At 51.2% G+C, this 25,178-nt stretch overlaps 1 protein-coding gene and 1 pseudogene across 3 annotated transcripts in view; one reads left to right on the top strand and one right to left on the bottom strand.

Moving 5' to 3' along the window:
- SLC13A3 (solute carrier family 13 member 3) overlaps positions 1-10,700 on the bottom strand; it is a gene marked incomplete at both ends in the record, with an annotated part of 63,487 nt that extends 52,787 nt beyond the window's left edge. For both annotated transcript variants that reach the window (XM_080924764.1, XM_080924765.1), the window contains one exon: positions 10,590-10,700. In XM_080924764.1, coding sequence (XP_080780890.1) covers positions 10,590-10,700 — 111 coding nt within the window. The remainder of the gene's footprint in view (positions 1-10,589) is intronic.
- Positions 10,701-11,004: 304 nt separating this feature from the next.
- LOC308427411 (leucine-rich repeat-containing protein 51-like) lies at positions 11,005-14,710 on the top strand (annotated as a pseudogene). Its single transcript has 2 exons — positions 11,005-11,032; positions 14,189-14,710. The product of its transcript is annotated as a leucine-rich repeat-containing protein 51-like (transcript).
- Positions 14,711-25,178: the final 10,468 nt, after the last annotated feature.

The following is a 25,178-nucleotide window of genomic DNA, read 5'->3' as shown; positions in this document are numbered from 1 at the left end:
ACCATGCCACCTGCTGCTGGAGTCCATAACAACCCCGGAAGGGACTCTACGGGAGGCACCAGTTCATGGGAGGCAGGCCCTGCTCAGTCCACAGCACAAGACCTTCAGCAGGAAAGGTTCTGCCATGCCTTTCTGCTTCCTTCCTGGATGGCTAGCTTAGAGAGTCAACAGAGCTGTCTACAGGCTCCCTCATGCTAAAGGGGAAACTGAGGTAGGGAGGGTTAGGCCAGAAGCACACTCAAGGTGATTATTACAGCCATGGCAGCTCAGTCAAGTAGCTGGGCTGGATTCAACCACAGCCAGGGGCTCTGGAGTCTGCCCCCGGTTCCACTGTGTGAATCCTGGAAAGATGGGCCCATTGTGTTGATGAACAGACTGAGGCTCAGAGCAGTGTTGCTTATCTATTACCTGGAGGTGATATCCATATCACCTGGTGGATAGATATCAATCTATCAGTAGATGGCTGCACTGGGAAATGTTGTAAAAGGGGCATTTGTGCCAGACAGGGCAGGGACACTGAAGACGACTACCCAGGGGAATGATTAGCTAATAGCACTCCAAGCTAGGACTCTGGAAGTCTCTGGGGTTCTCCAGAAGCAAGGTATTATGGAGACCAGCCCTGCCACACACACGTTAATTCTTTAGTGTCCCTAGAAGTCTGGCTTTGCCCTTAGCAAAGCTGAGCATCAGTGGGAGCTGAGCCTCGGGTGCCACCTGGCCCCAGAGGATCATGGAAAGGTAAGGACTGGGGAGTGGGGCCATTCTGATTCTCCTGGCCCTGGTCATCTCCAGGCTCAAGCCCTCTGCCTTCTGGGTTCCTGGGAGCTAGATGGTGCCTCCCTTGAAAAGGAGGAGGTAGCAAAGAAAAGCCTATTCCGCCTTCCACCACCCGATATCCCTCTGTTACCCTCCCCTCTCCCCAGCTTCTCCTGAAAGCTGTTAGTTGTTGGTTCTGGGGAACTAGGGGCAGAGGGGATGAAAGCTTTCTCTGCCCCCTTTAACTCCTTCGTCCCTGTGTGGAATAAGAAGCAATCAGGAGAGACGATGGTGGACTCCCCAACCACTACCCACCCTGCTGGTGACTTCTGGGCCTGAACCATGGAAGGGTAAGTTCTGGGGAGAATAGTAGAGACCCACTATGAATTGTATAACAAAGTGCCCCAGGTATACGTCTCAGCTGTGAACGCTGAGTGTGCATCTGACAGAACCTTTCCGGCCACAGTTTCTCCTTCCAGCAAGAGGGTGCCTGCATTCGGCTCTGCTGACCCTCTATGCAAAGCCACGCAGGGAGGAAGTGGGAGGGCTCATGGAACCCTTTCTGATGAGGGTCATCCTCTCATTTCCTCTACTGGAACCTTCCTGTGTGAGGAGTCAGAGGCCCCGACTGCAGAGGGCGCCGGAACCCACCTCGGAGGTCAGAAGCCCGTGGGTGCAGACTGCCTTGCTTCCTCCATGGCTTTATCTTATGTTGACCATCCCTGTGGACAGAGGAGGTGCTGAACATGCCCCATGCCTCAGTTTACCCATCTCTGGACAGAGTTGCCGGGACGAGTGAGGGAGTCAGTGCATGGCTAAAGAGGACCTTTGGGTCTGCCATGTGATGTGTCCTCTCAAAAGATAGTGGTTTTGTGCTTCCCACTATCAGGAAAAGACAGTGACCCTGAGTGACACGGAGCTACTGTAAACCAAGGCCGTGGCCAGGAGCTTTAATAGTGGCCTCCATGGACCCATGACTGGCACAGGTGTTCTTGGAGCAGTTGTGTGGCACTGAGGTGACAAGGGATAGCTGTTGGATAGGCTGAGAGAGAAATGTTCCCTGTGTCACATTCCTGCATCTCATCCTCTCCTGTACCCTCTAAGGAAGAAACTAGGAAAGGCATCCCATTCAAAAGAGAAAAAAATATCCCTTTCAAAGTAGATCCCCCCCTAGTTATGTTGTAGTTTGGTCTGTTGATATGCATTGTAATGCTGAACTCTGTACCCGAATGTCTAGGCCTATGAGTGGGTTCTCACGTTTACCAGCCTCTGCTGTGGAAGCCTTGTTCCTTAATTTAAAACCCTTGTAGATGTTGCTATCTATTATAATACTCAATACTGGCCCTGGTTGCCTCAGGGATGAGGAAATCCTCACCTATACCAAGGGCTATGTAACCTTGCCCTTCAAATTGTCCTCATTTGGTCAATAAAGATTCCTACAGCCTGTATCTGGACAGAAGGGAGATATGGTAGGGCTTTGGTTCTGGAGCTAGAAACCCCCTCCCCCCAAAAAATCATATGGAACCACAAAGAGTCAAAGCAGACGTAAGGAGCAGACACGGCTGGAAGGTTCACTACCACCTGGTCTCAGACTATACTACAGAGCTACAGTGATAAAGGCAACCTGGTGCTGCAGGAGAGCAGAGGAGGAGACCCCAACAGATCTGGGGACCCAGAAATAAACCGGCAAAGCTACAGATGCCTAGTTTTTCACAAAGGAGACAAAACCATACATTGGAGAAAGGATAGCCTGTTTAACCAGGGGTGACAAAACTGGGTATCCACCTGCGGAAGATTAGGTAATATCTTTCACTTTGCCTCAGAACCAATTTGAGATGGATTAAAGACCCTGGTTTTGAGAGCCGAATGCTGAAACTTCTAGACACTAGCCAAACGAATACTTGTCAACACAGCAGGGTCGGCAAGGACCTTCTGACCAGACCCCTGCAGCCTGGGAGCCAGACCCACGTACCAACAGCTAGGACTCTGTGGAAATAAAAGTCAGAGTTCAGAGAAGGAAACGACAGCACAGGGAGTTTCTTGGAACGGGTGGCCATCTTTATCAGCTCCGCTTCAGACAGGCTAGTATCAGAATTTACAAACTGCAGAAATTAAATATTAAGGAAACAGAATTGCCAATCAGTAAATGGGCACATAATTGAATCGACAGTTAGAAAAGAAAAGAAAAAGCCAAAGAACCATGAATAGCCAATCCCTAATTTTGAAAGTGTTCGATATTCTTAGCCATCAGCCAAATGCACGTGGCAGGACGTGGGTTTTTTTTTGGGGGGGGGGTATATCCCAGGAGCAGAATAGCTGTCTCATGTTAGTTCTTTTTAAAAAGTTTTTGAGGAACTTCCAAACATGTTGCCATGATGTGTTTATGAATTTGTATACTGACCAGCAATAAATAAAGGTTCCTCTTTCTTCACATTCTCTCCAACACTTTTGTCAGATTTCTTTAATATTTTTAATACTTACTTCTGCAATTGTCAGGAGCATTTTTAACCACTGAGGCATCTCTCCAGCCCCCAGGTTGTCAGATTTCTTGACAGCTATGGTGACTGGAGTGAGAGGCTACCTCAAAGTAGTTTTAATTCGCCACGAACCATCCAGGGAAGCTCAGTGAAATGCCTGGTCCTTTCTGTGCTTTGGTTGTTACACACACACACACACACACACACACACACACACACTCTGGAGCTGCCCTGAACATCCCTGAGCTGACATGTGAGTCTTGAGCTGTAATTCTTTTTGTTTGTTTTTGTTTTGTTTTGTTTTTATCTTTCAAGACAGGGTTTCTGCCTGGCTGTTCTGGAACTCACTCTGTAGACCAGGCTGGCCTCAAACTCACAGAGGTCCCCCTGCCTCTGCCTCCACCTCAGCCATGAGTGCTGGGATCAAAGTCACGTGCCATTCCCACTGCTCTGAGCTGTGGTTCTTAAAGGAGTTCTGGGAAACGGGAAGAGGTCCCTCCCTGGAGCCTCCTGGGTGCTTGCATTTCTCTGCAGAGGAAACCCGACACAGTGAACAGAGGCCCCCCTCAGCCCTGTGAATTAAGGCCTCCTCAGGAAACTGTGGGTCCCCACCAGTCTGGGTGGCAAGGGCATGCTGGCTTGGAGGTTCCTTCTCCAGTGTCTGTATCTTTTGGCTTGCGGCCACACCTGATGTGGGTTTGTGAGGCACAGGCACGGGACCCTGACTTTGCACCTGCGGAGCACCAGGCATTTTTGTTCTCTTGGCGAGTGGGTTTCACTGAGCCACTCTGCTGGAGAGGAAAACAGCTCACCAAGAAGCTGAGTGACCACGTGTGTCTCCTCCCAAGTCCCTGGCGCACCTGCATGGGGGCAGGGGGTTGGCGTCTTCAGGGTCTGGGGGTATCAGAACCCTCTGCTCCTCAGAGGGCACCGTCCTGTGGGGCTGGGTCAGGACACTCGGTCTAGCTCCCTGCCGAGCCGTGCTGGCCTGTTTACACACCTGGCAGCAGTGGAGCCGCTGGCCAGGCCTCAGAGGACTGAGGCTGAGGCCCAGAGCTAGGGGAGCCCACAAGGGACGGGCGGCTGGCCACCTAGCCAGGAGGGCTCTTAGGATGTTCTGGGAGTCCCAGGGGTCCCTGTGAGGAGACCACCATGGCTTCCCTCTGTCTCCTCACCTCTGACTCCCACCTAAAGAAGCAGGAGCTGCTGTTTTCTGCTCAAATGTGCCATGGCCCAGATGTGCCAGGGGTTTTAAGAGGGAGACATACTCTGAAAGCAGGACCCATGTTTAAACCCATGTCTGCCCACCCTGCTGTTGCTAAGTGGCCTTCACGTGTCGGGCTAAATTCTAGACTTTAGAGACACAGAGGGGACTGTGGCAAATGAAGCTTTGCCCCGACACTACCCCCGGCCCAGAGTGAGATGTGGATACGGAACAAGACAACAGACAGGACACGGTGCTGAGCACACAATGAAGGGGCATAGGGGATGAGTGGGGCAACGTTTTTAGAGTGGTCATCCAGGAGGACTCCTCAGAGGTGGTGTCCTTGGGCCTAAGACTTCAATAGCCATAGCCCTCCAGCTGCAGCTGATTAGGGCAGGAGAATTCCAGAGGCAGAGCAGGTGCCAAAGTCCTGAGGCAGACACAGGTGGGAAAAGAAAAAAACGAGGGCAGAGAGGGTTCGGATCGAGCTTCCTGGTTCCTGCCTCTGGTGGTCTGACAGCTGGAGGGCTGTACCACCCAATGTGTGTTGACCCCTAGAAATAAGAAGCCAGCACCACTGCTCACCCGGTAAAATAACCACTGTAGAGCCCGCTCCAGACTCCAAGCTGCCGTTCACTTCCTCAAATCACCCAGGGCCAGTCACCATCTGGGGACAGCCCTGTGTCCCATAGCTCACTGAGGTCCTACCGGTCTTGACCTGTAGTCCTGCCTCAGCTTTCGTTCCTGTGAATGTGGCTCCAGCAGCCCTATGTCCTTGCCTCTGCCTCCTGCAGACCCTGGGCTTCCTGGGTACTTTTGGTGGCACGGTGGCCTGCTCCTGTTCCTAGGCACCTGTGAGTGTAAAGAACTTATTCCCCCATGACAGTCACCCCATGGCTAGGAGCTCATAAATCCCAGCACCACAAGGAGAAGTGGCAGGCAGGTGACAGTGCCGGGCAGGACCCAGGAGTGACTTGAGACCTCTGCTAATGTCCAAGTTGCTCTACTGCCTTGGGCCCTGGAGGCTGCCTTGTCTAATGTCATAGGACCGGCTCCATTGAATATAACGTGCCATGCACATAGTAGGCTCTTAGCCAGACTCGAAGTACATGTTCAGCCAGTGTGGCTCCTGCTTGTTCCCGCCCTCTGGGGTCAGGGTTCCCTGAAGTTTAGGGTAGGATAGAGGGAGGCCCACTTCCCTGCCTCTTTCAGCACAGCCAACAGTGGCCTGCCCTCCTCCCCGCCCCCATCCACTCAGGCTAGGAACGATCCATGGGACAGATGCCTTCTGGCTTGCCAGCCTGACCCTAGGTAAAAGCTTGTCTGTCCCTGTCACCCAAACACCATGGTAAACAAGGCAAAAGGCCTGGAGACAAGCAAGACTTTGGCCTCACCCCGGGGCGGACAGAGAGGACCACGGGAGCTCCTCACCAGGGTCACGGGAGGATTTGTGAACAGCGCACGGCAAGAGATTGGCTGGTGATCAGCATTCCTTTGTTCTCTTATGCAACATGGATTTGCTGAGTGTCTACTACACATCAGGCCCTATGCTGTCTAAAGACACCGAGGTAGGGACAGAGAACCCTGCCCTCCTGGAGCTGACCTCCCTTGGGTGGCCTGCCTACAGATCCATCACTTAATATGTGACAGATTGCTGGCTGGTGATAAAGGTTGTCGGGAAAAGGGGCAGAGAAGACAGTAAGGTGTGTGGATCTTTCCTTCTCCCTTTTAGGTAGGACCCAAAGGGAAGGACTTGGACGAGGTGATGTGAACCACACAGGTAAACTGAAGAAGACAGCCTTGCAGACTACTCAGAGAGCAGTGTGGTTCAGACAAAGGGAAACCCATGTACAGGGCAAGCCCTGGGGTGAGATCCAGTTCTGAGGCTCCAGCCGACTCTTGGTCTCTGCTATCACGTGTGTGTGTGTGTGTGTGTGTGTGTGTGTGTGTGTGTGTGTGTGTGTGCTGTTCTCTGTTCATTCAGTCCTTACATCTTGGATTTTCATACACGGACCCCACACAAAGGCTCCCCTGTAAGACAGTGTATTGACGTTTTCTAGAAGGGAGGGGGAGGGCAGGACAGGCTCCTGTTCTTTTAAGAAGTAAACAAGTGTGATCAAGTGGACGGCAGAGTTGTGCAGATGGCGTTTACACCAGGAGATAGAGTCAGACCCCGTTCCTAACTTTCTAGGATTCAATGGTGTGTGTGTGTGTGTGTGTGTGTGTGTGTGTGTTCAAATATAATGCACACGCTTATCTGGAGGCTAGAGGACATCCTCAGGAAGGCCACTGGCCTCCTCCAGACACAGTCTGTCAGTGGCCTGAAGCTCACTTATTAGGCTGGCCTGGCTGGCCAGTGAGTCCCAGGAACGCCCCTGGCTCTGCCTTCCACAGCAAAGGATCACAGGTGCACAGGACATCTGTCCACATTTTCTCATGTGTTCTGGGGTCTCATACTTTCAAGGGTGCTTTATAACCTGAGCTGTCAGCCCCTCTCATACAGCCCCTTCCCTCTCCCTCCCGCGCCCCTATGCCTCCCTGGGCTTCGGTGAAATGCTGTTAAGAGAATAAGACCACTTGGCAAGGCCTGGTAGCAGAAGTTGACCCACAGGGCTGGAATTCTACTGTTTGTCCAGGAATCTCCACCAGGGACTGGCACTGCCTGGTTGCTTTGTCTTCCGATGCTCGGAGCCTAGAGAGGATGGGCAGGCACTGGAGTGGTGCTCAGCAGCTGTGTGAGGTGTTCACTCAGCTCCTCTGTCTGCATCTCCTCAGTGGATAAGGATGGCCGTCCTAAGTCCCCTCCAGGGCCAAAATGAGCTGAGGTGTGATATCCAAGCCCAGGTGGGGAGGGGCAAGGACCTGACTGTTGTTATGACAACAAATGCCCCAGCCCCGTATTTCCCTGAACTTTGTCTGAGTGCACAGTCCATTGAGATGGGAGCCCTTTCTTACCAAGGAGGAAAATGAGGTTCAGAAACTCAGCCTTCAAGCCCAGAGACAGCCCTTCCATTTCCTCATCTTAGGGTCCTTATTCATCTGTCACGAATGTTCTCTGAGCCTCAGTTTCCCTTATCTGACAATGTGAGTGCCACCATTCTTAAATATTGAGTTAAAAGGTCACAAGGCTTCCGTGTGTCCACAGTTACTGTGTCATCATGGGACCCAAAGAATAACCAGGAAGACAGACAGCATTTCAGCCATGTTGAAAGAAAATCCCAGGGGAAAGAAAGCCTTCTCATGGCCACCCACTGGCAAAAGAATAAGCCAAACAGAAGAAATGGTACCTCTGGACTTGCAGATGAACTACAAACCCCCCATCACTGCCCATGCCCCCCCCCCAGGTCAAGCCTTTCCAGAGGACACCTATGGGCAAATTCTGAAGCAGGAGGCTTCCCTAGGGAGATCCAGCTGTGCCCCAAGGCTCGATTTAGCCTCACTGTAGCTTGCTCAGTGTACCAACTGTGCAACATTCTATAGTTGTCCCACCTAGAACTTCCCCAGCCACCCTTCCTTGGAGCACCCTCAGAGTCACCCAGTGGTGAAGAACTCACAGTGGCCAGGGGCCTGGAACCAGAGGGAAGGAAGCTATTCTGCAAGTAGACAGGCCCACTAGCTTTCCAGGTCACTGGCCTGCTTCTACCTCCAGAGATGGCCTTTAGTGGAAAACACAACAGATCTGTTGCTGGCAACCCCTGGGGTCATGGAAAAAGATCCCCTGGGGGCTGAGAATTCTAGGGCTCAGCTTGGCTCGAACTTTCCCTCCCAACTCATACCTTAGTCATAGTATATGCTAGGAGCCTCTCTTCCTAACCCCAGCTTTCCACAGTAGACCAGCTCCTTCTGGACCAGTGACTTATAGAACATCAGAGTATGTGGTCTAGAGGGATCACAGAGGTAGAAAGCCAGAGTTGAGTTGGGGCAGCCCCCATTACTCCATAACATACCAAATGGCAGACACCCTGGTCTTCCAAGTTTCTTCCCATGTCTGGTACCTGTCACTCTCAAGGATTTCCAGGCCATGTCTGTCCAATGCCACCTGTTTGGTGGCCTTGGCACACCTGGGGCTCAGAGACTAGGAGGCCATCTGACAAGGCAAATGGAGCAGACACTACAGACACTCTGAGATGCCATAAGCATTTTTCAGATTGGCCCTGCAGCCTTAGGGAGGCCGTGTCTACACTGCCTGGCAGCTATGAACCCGTAATTGCTTCCGTGGAACCACAATTCACAACAAAGGGTAGGACACACCAGCTCTTATCAGCTTGAGGAAAATCATGTAAACCTCTCCGAATGCAAAGATGCCAAGTCTCCTCACTGAAACTGATCCACCTGCCTCCCAAGGCCAGGCTCTGGCCTGTCAGTCACTTAGAGGCAGTGACATCTAGGGCCATAAAAACAGTTCTCTCTAGGGAGCCACAAACACATGAGTGGTCCTTCCCTGGTCACAAAGGTGCCAGCCCAGTGCTGTGTGATCTTCTGACCCTGCCATCCCGTGTTGTCTACGCATGCCTGAGAACCTCACCACTGAGTTACTCCAAAAGTAAGACACAAAAATCGCACGACATCTTAAAAGTTTGAGATGTGTGTTGAGACACGCACTGCTATTCCCGGCCTGTGGCTACCCTGGGCAGCATTGAGTAGCCATTCACTTCTTCACCCGTCAAGGAGGAAGACAAACACAGGCTCCTCCCTGGCTGGACATCAGAGGACCCTGCTCCAGAGCCTGTCCAGAGCCCCTTCCTGATGAGGCTGGCCAGAATCCCTGCCATCCACCCATCTAACACGAGGCGGCTGTGGTGCTCTATCCAGTTAGAGCCAAGGTGGGGATGTCCCTTTCTCTTGGCAGGACTTGTCTAAGACCCGCACTGGATCCGCTCTTGCAATTTTTGCCTCTGGGGCAGAGCACACATCAGCCATAGTCCCCTGCAGTCATACGGCTCCTACTCATCCACTGCCTCTATCCGGACCTCCTTGGGCCACACAACCAGTGTCCTGGCTTGACCTTCCACCTTTTCAACCCCCCCCCCATCCTCCTGCCTCAATCAACCTCAACACTGATTCCCAGAGGCATAGAGATCATCATCTCATTCTTAAAGCCAAAGAAAGTGAGACTTTGGAAAGGAAGGGGACTGGGAGCCCCCAGGCTGGTGATTCGCCCAGGGCCCCATTTGGCAAGGGTGACCCTACTCCTTCTGAGGTCATTTATTTGCTCTCTTCAATGTCAACAGAGTCTGATGGGCTAGATAACTGAGCACTAAAGAACTTGCTGTGCACGGCCCATCTGTGGTCACCGCTCCCTGTCAAGCACGCACGCAGGAGGCCTTCTGCAGCGGGCAACTCCCTGGGGCTCGGCTGCCTGCTCTTGGGTGTCACTTATTAATTGACAGCATCCCCTCTCCTTTATTTTTGTGAACTTTGGTTAGCTCAGTCAGTGTTGTGGTGATGTGGCCAAGCTCCTTCTGGAAGAAGCCACTTAGTGTGATGGGCTTCGTTCCTTTCTGGGACTCCTGATGGGCTGGGCTCAGGTGCTGGAGTCCCTAGAAACTCACTCCAGCTGTCACTGCGAGAGCGCTGGACTCTGGAAACAGCAGAGGACCTGGGCTCTCAGACATGAGCACCTGGAGAGGGGGGGCTTCCCTGCTGTCTCCAAGCCTTAGCTGTTTCAGCTTAAGTGAGGAGGGGTGCGCTGAAGGGAATTTTTTCAGAGGTGACACAGGACAGGTGACGCCTCCTCTAGGAAGCGCTCAAGTTCTCCAACCATTGAGCAACTGTGACAGAGCAAAAGCAGCTAGTACTTCGGGTGCTTACTACATACGGGGCTTAGTTCTAAGACACCGACACATACAGACTCCTTGATATTCACCGTGAGCCTATGTTGCATTATCATATTCCCTCTTTCTAGGTAGGGGTACATAAACCAAAGTTCAGAGAGGTTAAGTGACTGGCGACAGGTCACACAGTTCCGCGAAGGACTATCTATGCCCTAAAAGCACCGAGCAATTGGTCAGAGCTCAAACTTCAGAATTCGTTTAGAAGTGGGGAAGAGAGGCAGACCAGGGAGAGGCAGGCAAGGAAGGGAGAAGGAGAGCCGATGCTCCTAGAGGGAGACAGGCTCAAGACGGAAGGGTCTGGACCCGGGGCCACCGTACCTTGGGCGGCAGGGCGAAGAGAATGGGCAGCAGAGCCAGCGGCACCAGCAGCAGCACCAGCAGGCGCCGCGCGCTCCACACCTTCTTGGCCAGCGCCGCCAGCGCCGCCATCCGCGCGGATCACCGGAGACCGGGCGGCCCGACTGCCCCTCAGTGGCCGGGCCGCCGGGACCTAAAGCCCCGAGGGGCGGGGAGGAGCCACGTGGAACCGCCCCGGCCGCGCCTCCTGGGCCGGGGAGAATCCGGGACAAGGAGCAGGGAACCCCCCACCAAGCACCGCCTCCCCGCCCCCATGTCCCACTCTGGACTCACGTGGGAATTGGAGCAAAGCCCAGGTGGGGCTAAAGGCCTCAGCACTGTCAGGCCAGTTCAGACCCTGTAAGGATAGACCATGCTGCTGTGACCTTTAGTGACCATGGCTGCAGCCTCTTCCAGACTTGGAGGTTGGTGGGGGGAATGTAAATGAGATAGTGCTTCGTGCAAAGGGCCCAGTCACCTGTGGCTGGGAGTTTTCCCTTCGAAGTGACAGATTGATTGACCTGCTTGTGTGTGTGTTGGGACAGGCTTTCATTTAGCCCAGGCTGGCCTGAATGCAGCTGAGGACGGCCTTTAACTGCCATCCTCCTGCCTCTACTTTTTGAGTTTTGGCATTACAGAAGTGTGCCAGCGCCCCCCACCCCCCGTTTCCAAATGAGCATCTGCTAGGTCAGCTTATGATCCAACCTCCACTATTTTAGGAAAACGGGAACTTTGCTCTTACGCTGCGCTTTTTACATTCCCGCCAGCAGCTCCCGGGCCCCGGCTTCTCCACACCCTCCGTTGACTGCTGAGCAGGGATGGACTGGCCGGACTCTTCTGTTCCCTAGAGACGCTGGGAGGGAACCTAAGGCCTTGGCCATGCAAAGCAGGGGGCACGAGGCCTGACTCTGCATTCTGCCCTGAGTGGGTCCTCCACCCTCGCTGGGAGCCTGACAACTCTCCACAGTGACTAGTTACTGTCAATGGGCACCTTGTCCTGGCTACTGGGTCCTGAGCGGTTTCTGTGGAGAAAGAGCCTTGTTGGGAAGTTTCTTGCTTTTTGTCATTTTTGTGGGGGATTTTGGTCCAGTACATTGCTTAGCCACAGCTTATAACTGATAGGCATGGTCACTTACCAGTTCCTGTAAAATGTGAAGGCCTCGTTGGTCCACGTGCCCCCTTTGCTTATCCATTTTTAACGTTGCTGCTCCTCTGCAAACATCTGGAATCATCCATGTTATGGTCTTTGTCTCAACTTCAGGCTTAGAGAACCCCAGCTCTCGTTAACGTGGCTGGCTTCAGTACAGCCGCAGCAACTCAACACTCTCTCAAACAAGATGGAAAGTGACGACCAGCGCAGTCTTCCAACAACACGTGCCCACACTCTCACATGTCTGTGCACATACACACACATGCCATGCACACACACAGGGATTAAAACAAAATACAGAAGAGGGGGCCGGTGAGGTGGCTCAGCAGGTAAAGGCAACTCCAAGCCTGGCAACCTGAGTTTGGTCCCTGGGACCCACCATAGAAGGAGAGCAATGATTCCTACAAATAGTCCTCTGTGTTCTCTCTCTCTTTCATAATGAAATAAAGTATACACAAGAAAGAGGGGGGAAGGAAAGGGGGAACAGAGAGAAAGGGGACACATTGCGCTTACATCTCCCAGGGTGCCGCTGACAATCCCCCATGGATTTTATCATGGTCCCCTGCTGATGGTGCGTCTTAACTGGCTGTTTGGGAAGACCCCTTGGTGTCATGGCCTTGATTTGGGTTTGGCTTAGGATTTCTTTGCATCTGTGTCTTCTGGCATCTGTGACATGGACCCAACCATTGTCCCTTCAAATGCTTCCTTCAGCCCACACTTTTCCCTGTCTTTCTAACTACCAGTGATGTTAGAGCACTCGGCGTTAGTTAGCATGCAAATTTCAGATTCCTCCACATTTTTCTGCCTTTTCCCTCCGCGTGTCCCCTTGATGCCCTGCCTTTGGTTTTGCTGATTTGGTCTTCACTATATCCACTTGCTACACGGCTCAGTCCTTGTGCGCGAGGTCCCGCCTGTGACCATAACTTCTTCATTGGTTTGTCACAGTTTCAAGTCTCAGAGGAGTGGTCCTGTTTACTTATAAATGCTGCTCTATTTTTTAAAAATTACTTTTGTCCAAGTTTTAAGTCCCAGGTTTTAAGAACCTAAGCCACCCCAAGATCTACTGATTCCCTTGATAGTCACATTTTTAAGGAACTATTTTTTTTTCATTCATGCGTCTGTGTGAGTGTCTATCACAAGAATGTTCACAGAGCCCAGAAGAGGAGTTACAGGTGGTTTGGTCATGAGGTTGTGGGCACTGAGGACCAAACTCTGATCCTCTGTAATGTTGACTCTCCGGCCCCACGATCACTTTTGTTTATTAATCTTTGAACACACCATAAACATTCTGTGTGAAGGTGAATGGTGTCCGTCCCATTTCCCTTCAGGAGGCAATCGGCCTTCCCGGGCCTCGGACTCTGTGTGGCCTCAGTTTCCTCTGGCTTCAAATGCTCTGAGACAGGAGCTGGAAGCTCCCTGAAGCAGGATAGGACGGGATTGTGGGCAAGCCAGAGCTCTTTGGCTCCCAGTATCTGAACTAGGGGTGGTGGCAGGCAGCACCTCCCTTCTGTAAGGCTGAGTTGCCATAAGTCTTGTGGTTGTTGGGGGGTTACCTGTTTCCACCAAGGCCTCTCCATAACCTGGGGCTGGAAAGAGTCTTCCAGATAGTACTGTTGTCATTCATGTGATGGTGGCAGGGTTGTGACTCTGCACATTTGTGAAGGTCTGAAATGCCATGCATGGCTGACCCTCAGATACCCCCCCCCCCCGCATCTCACTCAGCCTCTGGTAGCCATGGTCTGGACTTCAAGGAAGCAAGGACGTCTCTTCATTCGTTGGTCTCATTCCTCATGTGTTGTAGGTGTATGTGCACCACCTCAGCCTCCCACACAGATCTCAGGTGTCATTACTGTCACTCCTGCAGCACCTCACCCCTGGCCCCTTCCTCCACAGGGATCTATCTACTCATTGATGGCATCTCTTCCTTTTGGTGTCTTGTCACACTGTGCATGGTGAATGCCACAATCCTGGGCAGCAGGCACTTGCAGACCTCCTTTGAAAGTGGAGCACATGACTAGCTCCTCCGCTGCCTGAGGTGAACTCTTGCTCTAGAACTGGAGTAGCAGAGGCTTTTCTGTTGCAATGATCTTGCCATTTCTGCTGAAATGTAGTTTCTTCAGTAGCTGGGTCTATGGATGAGGCATTTGGTATGCAAGCTTGGGGACCAGAGTTCAAGCCCCGGAACCCACACAAATGCCAGATGGGTTAATTCTTGTAACTCTGGAGCTCAGAAGGTGGAGACAGGAGATACTCAGAGTAAAACTAGCCATATGGGTGAACTCCCAAGCTGCAAAATAACCAGTGAAAACAATCTGTAGAGAGCTGAGGACAGATGGGAGCTTGAAGGAAATAGTGTTTTTCACGTGTGTGTGTGTGTGTGTGTGTGTGTGTGCTGGTGTATATGTGTGTTCACACATGTGCATGAACTAAGATCTGGTAAGCTTGGAGCCAAGGACAGGTCTACGGCCAGTGAAGCACTGGAAGTCAGGAAACACACTGACCCAGTCCTCAGCAACAATGTCCTCAGTGACCTGAAAGACTTCAACCAGGTGGTTTCACAGCTTCTGTGGCATCCAGAGAATCTGGCCTGGACTGACCTCTCCTTCACGACTTAACTTCCATTGACCCTGTCCTAACAACATTCATCAGCCTAAGAGTCCTCTACCTTCATGGCAACAGCATCCATCGCCTAGGGGAGGTGAGTAAGCTAGCTGTCCTCCCTTGTCTCCGGAGCCTGACCCTCCATGGGAACCCCATAGAGGAAGGAAAGGGGTACAGGCAGTATGTGCTGTGCAACCTGCCCCATATCACCACATTTGACTTCAGTGGAGTCACCAAGGCTGACCGCAGCACAGCCGAAGTCTGGAAACGCATGAACATCAAGCCCAAGAAGGTGGGGGTCAAGCGGATGTGTTTTGAGATTCTCAGGAGCCCAGCACACCTAAGGCCCTGAGGATGATCAGCTTGCTCTGACAATAAATGATTCGAGCTGTTATAAAAAAGAAAGCTAGGTGAGCATGAGCCAGAGAGTAAGTAAGCCAGAAATCAGCATTCTTCTGTGGTTTCTTCATTGAGTTGCTTTCCTCAGTGATGGAAGTAGAAGATGAAATAAATCTTCCCTCCCCTAAGTTGCTTTTGGTCAGAATGTTTCGTCAAGGTATTAATGGTGCTTCTGATTCCTGTAATGTGTCCCTGAGTGTCAAATTAAATCCTCCTTACTCATAAGACCAATACCTAGTACTCCCTGGCTCAGTCCTAACAGTATTACATGCATTAACCATTGAGAGTTCAACCTTACAAACTTGTCCTCAGATGCTTCATTTTGCAGAAGGGTACAAAGAGCTCAACGAACTTATCCAAGGGCACAAAATGGGGACTCAAGCCACAGTAATACAGCCTGAGTTCACACGCCAATCCTCCATGATCTACAGTGTGGCTGGCCTTCAAGGGTTCATGACTTCCCAGGTCTATCACCCATACTGGAGCAAATATTCTAAATATAAACCTGTTCTGAACATGCACAGGTTTTTTTTTTCTTATTACTCTCTAGAAGATACAGCGTAACAACTGCTTACTTTATGTTACATTGCGCTGACATAAAATATGGGGGAGGGGAAGCCAAGGGTATGTGAAATAGCATATTGCACAAGGCAGATGAATAATATCCTGTGCTTAACAATATCCTTTGGGTGTTCCGGAACCACAGACACCAAGGGACGGCTACGTGTGCCTTTCTTAGGTTTGAGATCACCGACGTCAGAGCCGTTGCAGCCAGTGCGCATCTCTCCCTCCCAGGTGCCTGCAGATGCTGCAAACTTCAACATGTGTGCGCACTCTCCGGGCTGTTCCCCGCCTTCAGCACCTTTGAAACGTCCAGCGTGGTGGTTCCCAACCTTGGCTGCGATGTGGGAACCCCTGGGAGATTTAGAGATGTGTGTTCCCCCACCCCGACCCAGCTCTACACAGTGAACAGTCATCCAGAGGGCCCTGGCAACTGAGAACCTGCTTCCGGGCTCTAGAGTTCCTCCTGTTCTAGACAGATGTGTCCACAGAATCAGACAGTGCGGCACCTTTGCATGGTGTATGCATTTCCCATGCAACATAGTCTCTATGTATCCCTGTCCTGGTGTGCAAGTTCCTTTTCATTGTTACATAATATTTCATTGTGTGATGTGACACATTTTATTATTCATTCACCAGCTGACACACATTGGGCTGATAGGAATGGTGCTGCTTTGAGCATTGTATACACAAGTGTGTGAGGGGGGGTTCCAGGGGTGTACACGTGTGTATGTAGATGTGTATACACATGTGCATGCAGGTATGCGTACACGTGTGTGCCTGTGAAGAGCAGAGGCTGACACTGGGTATCTTAAATTACCCTTTAATTTTTATGATAGATGTCGCACTGGGACCCGGGCTCATCAATCAGGCCAGGCTGGCTGAATCCTCCTGTCTCTGCCTCCCCAGCACCAGGTTTACAATGTGTGTGTATTTTATGTCAATGCTAGGGAACAAATTCAGACTTTACATTTGTATTGGCAGAGACTTTACTGAAATTTGTAGATCAGGTTGGCCTTGAATTTACGGCAATCCTCCTGCCTCAGGCTCTTAAGAAATGGAATTACACACTTGGGTTGGGGATGTAGACTTTGGTCTCTTGCCAGAATCAGATGATACTGCGGCGTGTTCATTCATTCTCACACTTACCTTTGACTTCAGGCAAGTGAAGTTTGAAAACTTTATTTTACCTGTGACTTTTAAAAGCCCCCTTTTAACTAAAAATGTACTCAAATCTACAGTACCGAGTGACACACAGGAAGAGACCGAGTACCTTAATGTGCAGAGAGCGCCGTCACAGTGAACGTGCAGGCATGAGAGGGAGACCGGAGAGATCCCAGGCTCACCCCCCAACTCAGCCCAGCAAAGCATTCCTGTAAATCCCAAGGGCAAGTGACTTCCGGGTGGACCTGTCCCAGGCTGTGATGAAACCTGCTCCCATGACCCTAAGCTGGCCCAGTTCGGCATCATCAAAGGCAGCGGGACAACCTCAAGTGGGGAGGCCAGGCCTGCAAAGGGCACTTTGGGTCTTCCGGGCTGTGGTGGGTGGGAGACATAAACTGGCCGACCCCCTAAGGCCCAAGTGCACGTAGCTGAGTCAGAGAATATTAGAAGGAAACATGGATGGACTCCCTTGCTCCAGAAGAAGTTAAGAGATTAGAATAAGATATCCGGCCTTAGAACAGAGGGTTCTGTCCTGTGGTTCAAATGTAGCAACAGTAGCTTTATAGTAGTGATTCCAGGAGCCTGTTTCCAGTACCAGCCCGCAGCTGAGTGAGGGACGCACAGAGCCAGCCTGCGGCTGAAACCCTGCGGCAGCCTGTCGCTGGGGGAGACATCTTGCTTCCTTGTCGTCCCTGTTCGAGTGGTTAGGAAACAAGTCAAGCCCAGAAGAGACTGAAGCTCAGAGATGCTGGTTGTGGCTCAGGCCACACTGTCACCCTCAGCCACACTGTCTCAAGACACAAAGGGCAAACTAAATGTAACTCCAGGTATCTGTTGTGCCACCAAGCTATTCAAGTGAGAGAGAGGCATGTCCGTGGGACCCTGTCTGCCATTGATGGGCTTGCTGAAGGGTGCTGAAGAACTTCATATAGGACACCGATATAAGAGCAATAGGACAACCTGGAGAACTGAGGCAGGAGAATCACAAGTTTGAGGCTAGCCTGAGCTACAGACATGACCCTGCCTCAAAAAGAGAGAGGAATGGGAAAAGAGAGAAGCCAAATCTGGGACTGTGCAGTAAGCCCCACAGTGTGTAATGCTGCAAAGAAACCAAGTGAAAAGGAGGGAGGGGGCATCAGCAGCCTCTTCAGCTTTCCTCCCTGCTCCTCCCTGCTCCTCCCCTGGGTCACTGTCAGCATCTCCCAGTGTGACACTGCTTGGAGGCTCCAAGAGCAATATTGGCTTTGAGACAGGTCCCAGCAGAGCTCTCAGGTGGGGGCTGGCATTAGTAGCCCCCCTGGTGGCCTAGAGGCCCAGCAGCTCATCCTTGGGGCTTTCCTTCCTATGGGGAGGGCTGGACTCTGGCTCCTGGCAAAGGGGGAGGCTACACACAGTGGCCTTTGATCGAATTAGACCCCCAACATTCTCATTGTTTTTTGTTCCAAATCCCAAGCCAGGATTATTTTCTGCTTTGCCTCCAGCAGGGAAGTTGGTGTGTAGGTGGGGCCTGTGTCTGTGTGTGTCTCTTTGTGTATGTGTATATGTTTGAGGGTGTGTGGTGTGTATGCATTTATGTCTCTGTATATGATGTAGTATGTGTGTATCTCTATATATTCATGTATGTATGTGTGTATATGTATATATGTATGTATGTGAATGTGCTTTTATATGCATGCATATGTGGTTATGTGTGTATATAACTGTACATATGTGATAAATATGCATGTATATGTGTATATGTATTAAGCAGACATGTGTGTATGTGCGTGTATGTATATATATGTGAGTATGTGTGTGTGTCTTTATGTGGATGTATGTGTGTGTTCTGGGCAGTGGGGAAAAGACATATCAATTCTTGATACTCTCCAATGAACAACAGTAGGTCCTGCTCAACTCCTCACAAGTTTTGGCAGCAGAGCAACAGAAAAAGAGCATGCATGGTCTATGGCCGATCATCACCAAGTACAGAAAACAGAACCTGCCCATCCTTCCAGGAGCAGCCAAGTCACCCTCCTCCCTAAGCTGCCAGGATTTGCTGCTGCTCTGTGCTCTGGACTGAAGACAGAGTCACAGGAGCCCTGCCCTGCTTCATTTCTCCTGTTGGCAAAACACTCTGACAAACAGCAACTTTGGGGAGAGAGGGCTTGCTTTAGCTACAATTCCAGGTTATAGTCTAATTATTTTAGGGAATTCACAGTGGGAGGAGCTCGGCACAGCTGGCTGCATCACACCCACAGTCAAGAACAGAGAGAAAGGAATGCATTCGTGTTTGCTTCTTTGCGTGCGCTCACCTGGATTTCTCCATTCTTATTTAGTATATGGCCCCTGCCAAGGGAATGGTGCTTCCCACAGTGGGCTGGGTCTTTCCACATCAATTAACTATGACAAACCTGAGCCCAGACAATCCTACAGGCTGACTCAATGCGGGCAACCCATCACTGGGACTTTCGTCCCAACTGACACTAGGTTGGCAATGCTTTCCCTCACAAGGGCCCAGAGTGTGAGCTGCCATGCTGAGTGTGTGTGAAGACTAAGGGAAGGTATGGAACTGTGGAGTAGTTTGAGGCATGATAAGTTAGAGGTGCCTAGGAGACCCTCAAGAAGGCTCACGGACTGTCTTCTCTGGGACTCTCACAGGCTCTTCGGGAGTAACATGCAGATGAAGAGGTCGGAGATGGGGGAGGTTTCCCTCCCGCCTTGCATTCTGTGAGGCCCATATAGCAGGAATGTTGTGCCCAGAAGCAGCTGCGTAAAGGACAGTGATGAGGGTGGCGCTGGGTGAGGGGAGCACACAGTCCCCTCAAAAAGGGGAGAGAGGACAGGTCCACGAGGCTCTCTCCAGACAACCTGGGTTTCCGCAACCAGACAACTGTTCGATGTTGGCAGCTGAAGATAGTGGGGGTCCAGCCAGAAGGCTTATAGCAATGTCTGATCCACACCAAATGCTTCATCTTACCAGTGGGGAAACTGAGGCCCAAGAAAACCTCAACTCTCCAGGCTCACAGAGGCAGCTGGAGATTGGCCAGGCCTTGAGTAGGAATAATCTGAGTGCAGGACAGGTCTGGAATGGTCTTCTATTGCCCGCACCTTAAGCTAAGTGGACAAGACCGTGTTTCCTGAAGTTCCCACATGACCAAGCAAGGCAGTGGGTACTGGAGACAAATGTGGCCCCTCAGGCCTGCAAGTTCTCTGCTTAGGTTCATATTCTTTGGACTTCAGGTAACCAAAAACCTGCTGACAGTGGCCTTTAGGTGAGTATTAAGTGGATGCCTAGCTTCATGTGCCATGAGACAGGAAGTGGGACTGGGTAAAGCCAAATGGCAGAAAACAAGTTCCCTCCCCACCTGCCTCTGCATGCCATCATTTTCCTCTTCTTGACTCCTTTGCTGTGGCCTCATGGCCTCAAGAAGGCTGCTGGACTGCCAGTTACCACGTCTAAAAAGCAGGACTTGTTACCAGGCTTGGTGGCAATGCCAGCATTTTAATTCCAGCACTGAGGAGGCAGATTTTTGAGTTCAAGACCAGTGTGGTCAAACATAATTCCAAGACAGCCAGAGCTACATAGTCAACCCCCATCTCAAACCCTGACCCTCCAAAATAAATAATAAAAGCAGAAATTGTTAAGAGGGTTGTGTTGGGAGTTTAGACAGGGAGAAAGTTCTCACTCCACCCTCTGATCAACCAAATCTTCCAAAGAAGGCATCTTTGCATGGTGCCTTACATGACACCCCTCTGTCAAGAACTAGCCTGACCCTCCCATAAGTAATTCCTAGACAGATGATGTGTTATGCAGTAGTAATGGGGTTGGCTCCGTAGGTTGCCAAGAGGAAAGCTGACTCAACTCTATCACCTGGAAGATGATATCGAAACCTGTCTCCTGCCCTCCCAGTATGCACTTCCATCTTCCCTTTTGGAATCCTTTGCTTCTCCTTAGAACTTGTCAGAAATGCAGATTCTCTGGCAGCGAGGGAAGCAGGAACTGGACTGGCTACTCCGTCTACAATGGGCTGTCGTACCACTTGAGTGGCTTCATGACTGCTCGCTGTGGCGTACCTAATCTTGTGGCCATGTCCCACCTGATTGGTGACATCTGTGTCTGTAGTGCATACTGATGTGTGACTTGGCTCCCCTTCAAGGACTGGGGTTTCAGGGAGGGACAGCAGTCAGCTTCCAGCTGTAAAGAATGAGGGTGCAAAACTCCCACCTGTGGGCAGAAAGTAGCCTTGCCCAAGTTCCTGCTCCACCTCAGGGAGGCCTACTGGAGACTGTGATGTGGGATACCAAGGGCCTGGCCACCCTGTCCCATCCTGGGGACGTTTCTGATAGCCATCTGGCTTCACAGCTTTGGGGCTGGCTGAGGGTTGCTTGCTGGACCACCTCCTGGCTCCTCTCGCCTCTTCAAGCCTCTCCCATTACCTCCTGTACAGTTTGACTCAGGTCTGCCTTCTGGGGACCTGAGCCAAGACTGCTTACAGCAGCACCACAGGGGGCACCCCAGCCTGCTCTCTTTCCAGATGAGGCCATGAAGCCATGAGGTGCAGGAGAAGATCCAGGCCTGCAGCTACAAGCAAGGAGACATGGATGAAAAGGGTCTAGCAAGATAACTTGACAGGTTAGCGTGCCTGCTGCCAAGACTGAAAACCCAAGTTCAATAACAAGGACTCACATGGTGGAAGGAGAGTCAACTCCCACAGGCCTCTACATGAAGGTCCCCCATTCCACATGTAAATTAAACAATTTTCCCCCAAAAAGTGTCCATCTGCCTGCTGAGTGTGGAGGAATGCAGAGCCAAGCAGCAGGAAGCCACGAGAGGAAGTCCTGGTGTTCAGCAGTGGCCAGGGGCCCCAGGACAGTCAGTGGGATTTCCCCGTCACTGGGGATGCCCCATGGTCCAGCCAAAGTGCTCATCCAACACCTAAGTGAGCGCCAAGTGAAGATAATGATGGGTGAGAGGTTAGGGCAGGAAGAGCCATCTGCCTTGCCTGTGGCACTGAGTCGTAACTGAAGTATCTGCCAGGGCCGAAGTCAGAGTGGGGTCTGCACCGCTGTGAACTGAGAAGCAGGCTCCAGAGGGGGAGAAGGAATGTGGGGGCCTGAGAGGGAAATGAGGAGGGGGGGGGGAGAGAGGGAGATGGGGAGTGGGGTGGGGAGAAAGGGACAGAAAGGCTTTTCTTCCCCTCTACCTGTCCCAGGGTGATGATAACAAGTGACCTCTGGTGGCACAAGACATGGACTGTCTTGGAGTCAGATGCCTCGAATCAGACTTTGGTTGGCCAAACAGTTGGTGGAAAGCTGCTCCATGAAGACTGGGCGAACAGAAGGCAGCGCTGAAACCTTCACTAGCTAAGACAGATAACTTAAGCTTTAAAAACAAAATTGGGAACCAGGCATGGTAGTGCATGCCTTTAATCCCAGACCAGCATGTGGGAGACAGAGGCAGGTGGATCTGGGTTTGAGTCAGCCTGATCTACTTAATAACAAGTCCAAGTCAGCTAAAGATTTATCTATATCAGTATATATCTTTATCTTTTAAAAACTTGTATCTATCTATCTATCTATCTATCTATCTATCTATCTATCTTTAAAAAAAATCAAATTGCCAAAGTATGGCTTATACCAGCTCTCAGCAGCCTGTTTTTGTAAAGTCTTCCTGGAGCCAGTAGAATCAGCTCTTGCTTTTGACATCACAGCTCACATCCAACCCCTACCTTCACAAGTGGGGCCTTCCCTATCCTGTACAGTAGCACTCTGTGGGCACATCCCTTCATCTCATTAGCCAACATACGTTTGCGGTACCCAGCATTCCAAGGCCTAAAGGAGCAGCCACTACCTATGGCCCCACAAATGGCTTGCAAGGGCAGTTACAGTGGAGGAGACGGTGGCCGAGGTTCTCCCAGGGCTGGGGCATGTATCACTGTTGGGCATGTATCAACTGGGCCAGTACTGTCAAACCTGGGGTTTGAGTCCCAGCCACAGTTTCCAGTAGCCCTAGGACAGATTTCACAGATGGACTGGGTTCTGTACCAAGTTGTTGGAGCTACTGATTCATCCTAGCAAAACACTTCTTGCTCCCAGGTAGACTGAGGACCGAGAGCTACAAAGGTCTCCTGAGCACTTTGTGAGACTCCGTCCCTGGGTTGGCTCACTCCCCATCACAGGCAAGGACTGGGTGCAGATGGGTAACGCTCCTTCCTGCTGGGGCCATACAAGGCTCATCACCTCTCTTGTGCCTGCAAAGATCTGCCCTCGGTGGTGCTGTTACCAATAGGCCACACCTCACAAAGAGTTCACTGCATGCCCACTACTGCGTCCTCCCCAGCCAGTCACGGATGGGCAGATGAAGTAGCAGCCTGTGGATGTCCAATGTCTCTCTTCCCCTCTTCCCCATGGCTCTCCCTAAGCCAGCAACCACCACACCCACAAAACGATGAAACTGTCACCTTTTAAAACTCTAGGAGGCTTACAGAGAAAACTATCTTGACAGAGGACCTCGCATGAACTGGTTTTGACGCCTTACCCGTTTTCTGCATGCCAGCTGCACTGGCCTTGTCCCACAGGGCTTCTCACCAACTTCCAACACCGTGCTTCTCTAGAATCCCTAGGCTCCAGAACCTCAGGTTTTCTTCAGTTTCCCTCATCACTGAGACCGGCATGCATGCTGTCCTACAGGAAAAGCACAGTTCCCCACTGCTCTTGCTAACCAGGGCCTGCACGGTGAATGCTAGGGGTCTAATATATGTGCACATTACAGTCATTCCTCAGGCAGCCATCCTTTCTGTACGTGAGGAAACTGGGGACAGGTTTTCTCCATCATGCTGATGGTCATGCCAGCTCCTCTGGCCCTTAGAAGCCATTGAAAATGTCATACAAATCGATGTCTAATAGTCATACCTGATGCCACAGCTCTTGTCAAGTCAGGAGGAAGCCAAGCTTGTGGCTCACACATGCACACTCAGCACTGGGAGGCGGAGGCTAGTTCACAAAAGCACTAAAACTCACTGAAAACGGCGTGTCCTGCTCCCCGTGGGACCTAGGCTAGCTCCAGTGCAGCCGAGCACCCAGTGAAGTCATCCTAGAACTGCTTTACTTCTGTCTCCCGGCACAGAACCTGGCATGCACTGAGCAAAGCAGGCAATATTGATCTGTACTAGTGACAACTACCCAAGAAGGGACATCTTCATCCTCTCCTGGCCATCTGTCACATGCAGGGCACTCAGGTGGCAGCAGCTATGGTGAACAAAACAGGCCTGGTCCTGCTAGAACTGTTTTCAGACTCTGTACATTCAACTTAACAACTTCATTACAAGAACCCTTCTGGTGGAATTTTCCCCTAATAAATAAGCATTCCAAGAAACCAATCACCGGGGGAGAGGGAGGCGGGACTTCCGGGTCAGAGGCCGAAGGACTGCAAGAGAAAGGAACTTCCTTTTAAACTGCAGAGAGCATAGAGGCTCAATGTAGGTAGCCCGAAGCTGTTGGTTCAAGTGGAGGATTTCTAACATAGACGTTTATAAAATTAGGGTGCTAGATTCTGTGCCCAGCCCAGCGATTGTGTCACCTGTTGTGTGCTTTCCTTCACATGGCGACTCAACTGGGTTCCAGAGAGAAAGGTGACTGGAGCGCGTTGTGGCAACAGACAGCCGTGGGAACTTAGCGAGCCTGGTGGAGAGAGGGCTTTTGGAGCTCCGGAGAGGCAGAGCAAGCATGGGTGAGGCAGGACCTGGCTAAAAGGAATGATGTGGTCTCTGGCTGTCCGCCGGGCTGGAAACAGTGAGGCCACCTGACAGTGCTTAGCCAGTGATAGCACGGGCTGATTTTTTATTTCACGCCGAAGTCCTAACCTGCCTTCTACCGCCTGAGATACAAACCAGTTCCCTGCTCTACCCACATGAGCTTCACGACCTGTGGATACAGAGCAGCAAAACCTCAGTGTTTCAGATGTCTGAAAACTGTTCTTTGTAAGATTTATGTGTATGTGTGCTCTATCTGCATGTACGCCTGCATGTCAGAAGAGGGCATCAGATCCCATTACAGATGGCTGTGAGCCACCATGTGGTTGCTGGGATTTGAACTCAGGACCTCTGGAAGAGCAGTCAGTGCTCTTAACCTCTCCATCCCCCTTGTTTTGTAAGCCTGCTTTACTATTTAAAAAAAAATGAGGTAATTTTTTTTCATCTTTTTACAACTCTCAAGAATATTTTAAGAGTTTCTTCTACTTTAATTATCTGTATGTGTTCTGGGGAGGGGCATGTGCCCATAAGCACAGGTTTCTGAGGGGGGCACTGGATCCCTTAGAGCTTTCAGTGTTGGGCATGGAAGCATAAAGCCAAACTGGAGTCCTCTGGAAGAGCAAGTACTCCTAGCCACAAGGCCATCTCTCTTGCCCCTCAAAATACCTCCTGTATCACACTCCAAACACAGCCATGTGAAAACCCACACTTGAACAAGCTCTGCAGAGCAGTCGGCGGCACCAGTAGGAGTATGTTCTGCTTTCTCAGAGTGCTGCTTACATCCCACTCAGCTGAACTCAAGCAGTCTTCATGTGTGTAACAAATACCGTCAGACATGAGTCCCTGCCTTTGTCTGCCTGCTATTCGTGAGGTCCACAGCCACTGGGGGAAAGCCTGTTTGATCTGAAATACCGAGTTCTAGGGCTGGGATTTGGCTTAGTTGGTAGAGTTCTTGCCCAGCATGTC

This window comes from Micromys minutus (genome assembly GCF_963924665.1).
Source record: "Micromys minutus genome assembly, chromosome: 11".
NCBI classification, from domain to species: Eukaryota; Metazoa; Chordata; class Mammalia; order Rodentia; family Muridae; genus Micromys; species Micromys minutus.
Note: the sequence above shows the minus strand (reverse complement) of the source record. Positions and strands in the feature narration are given on the sequence as shown.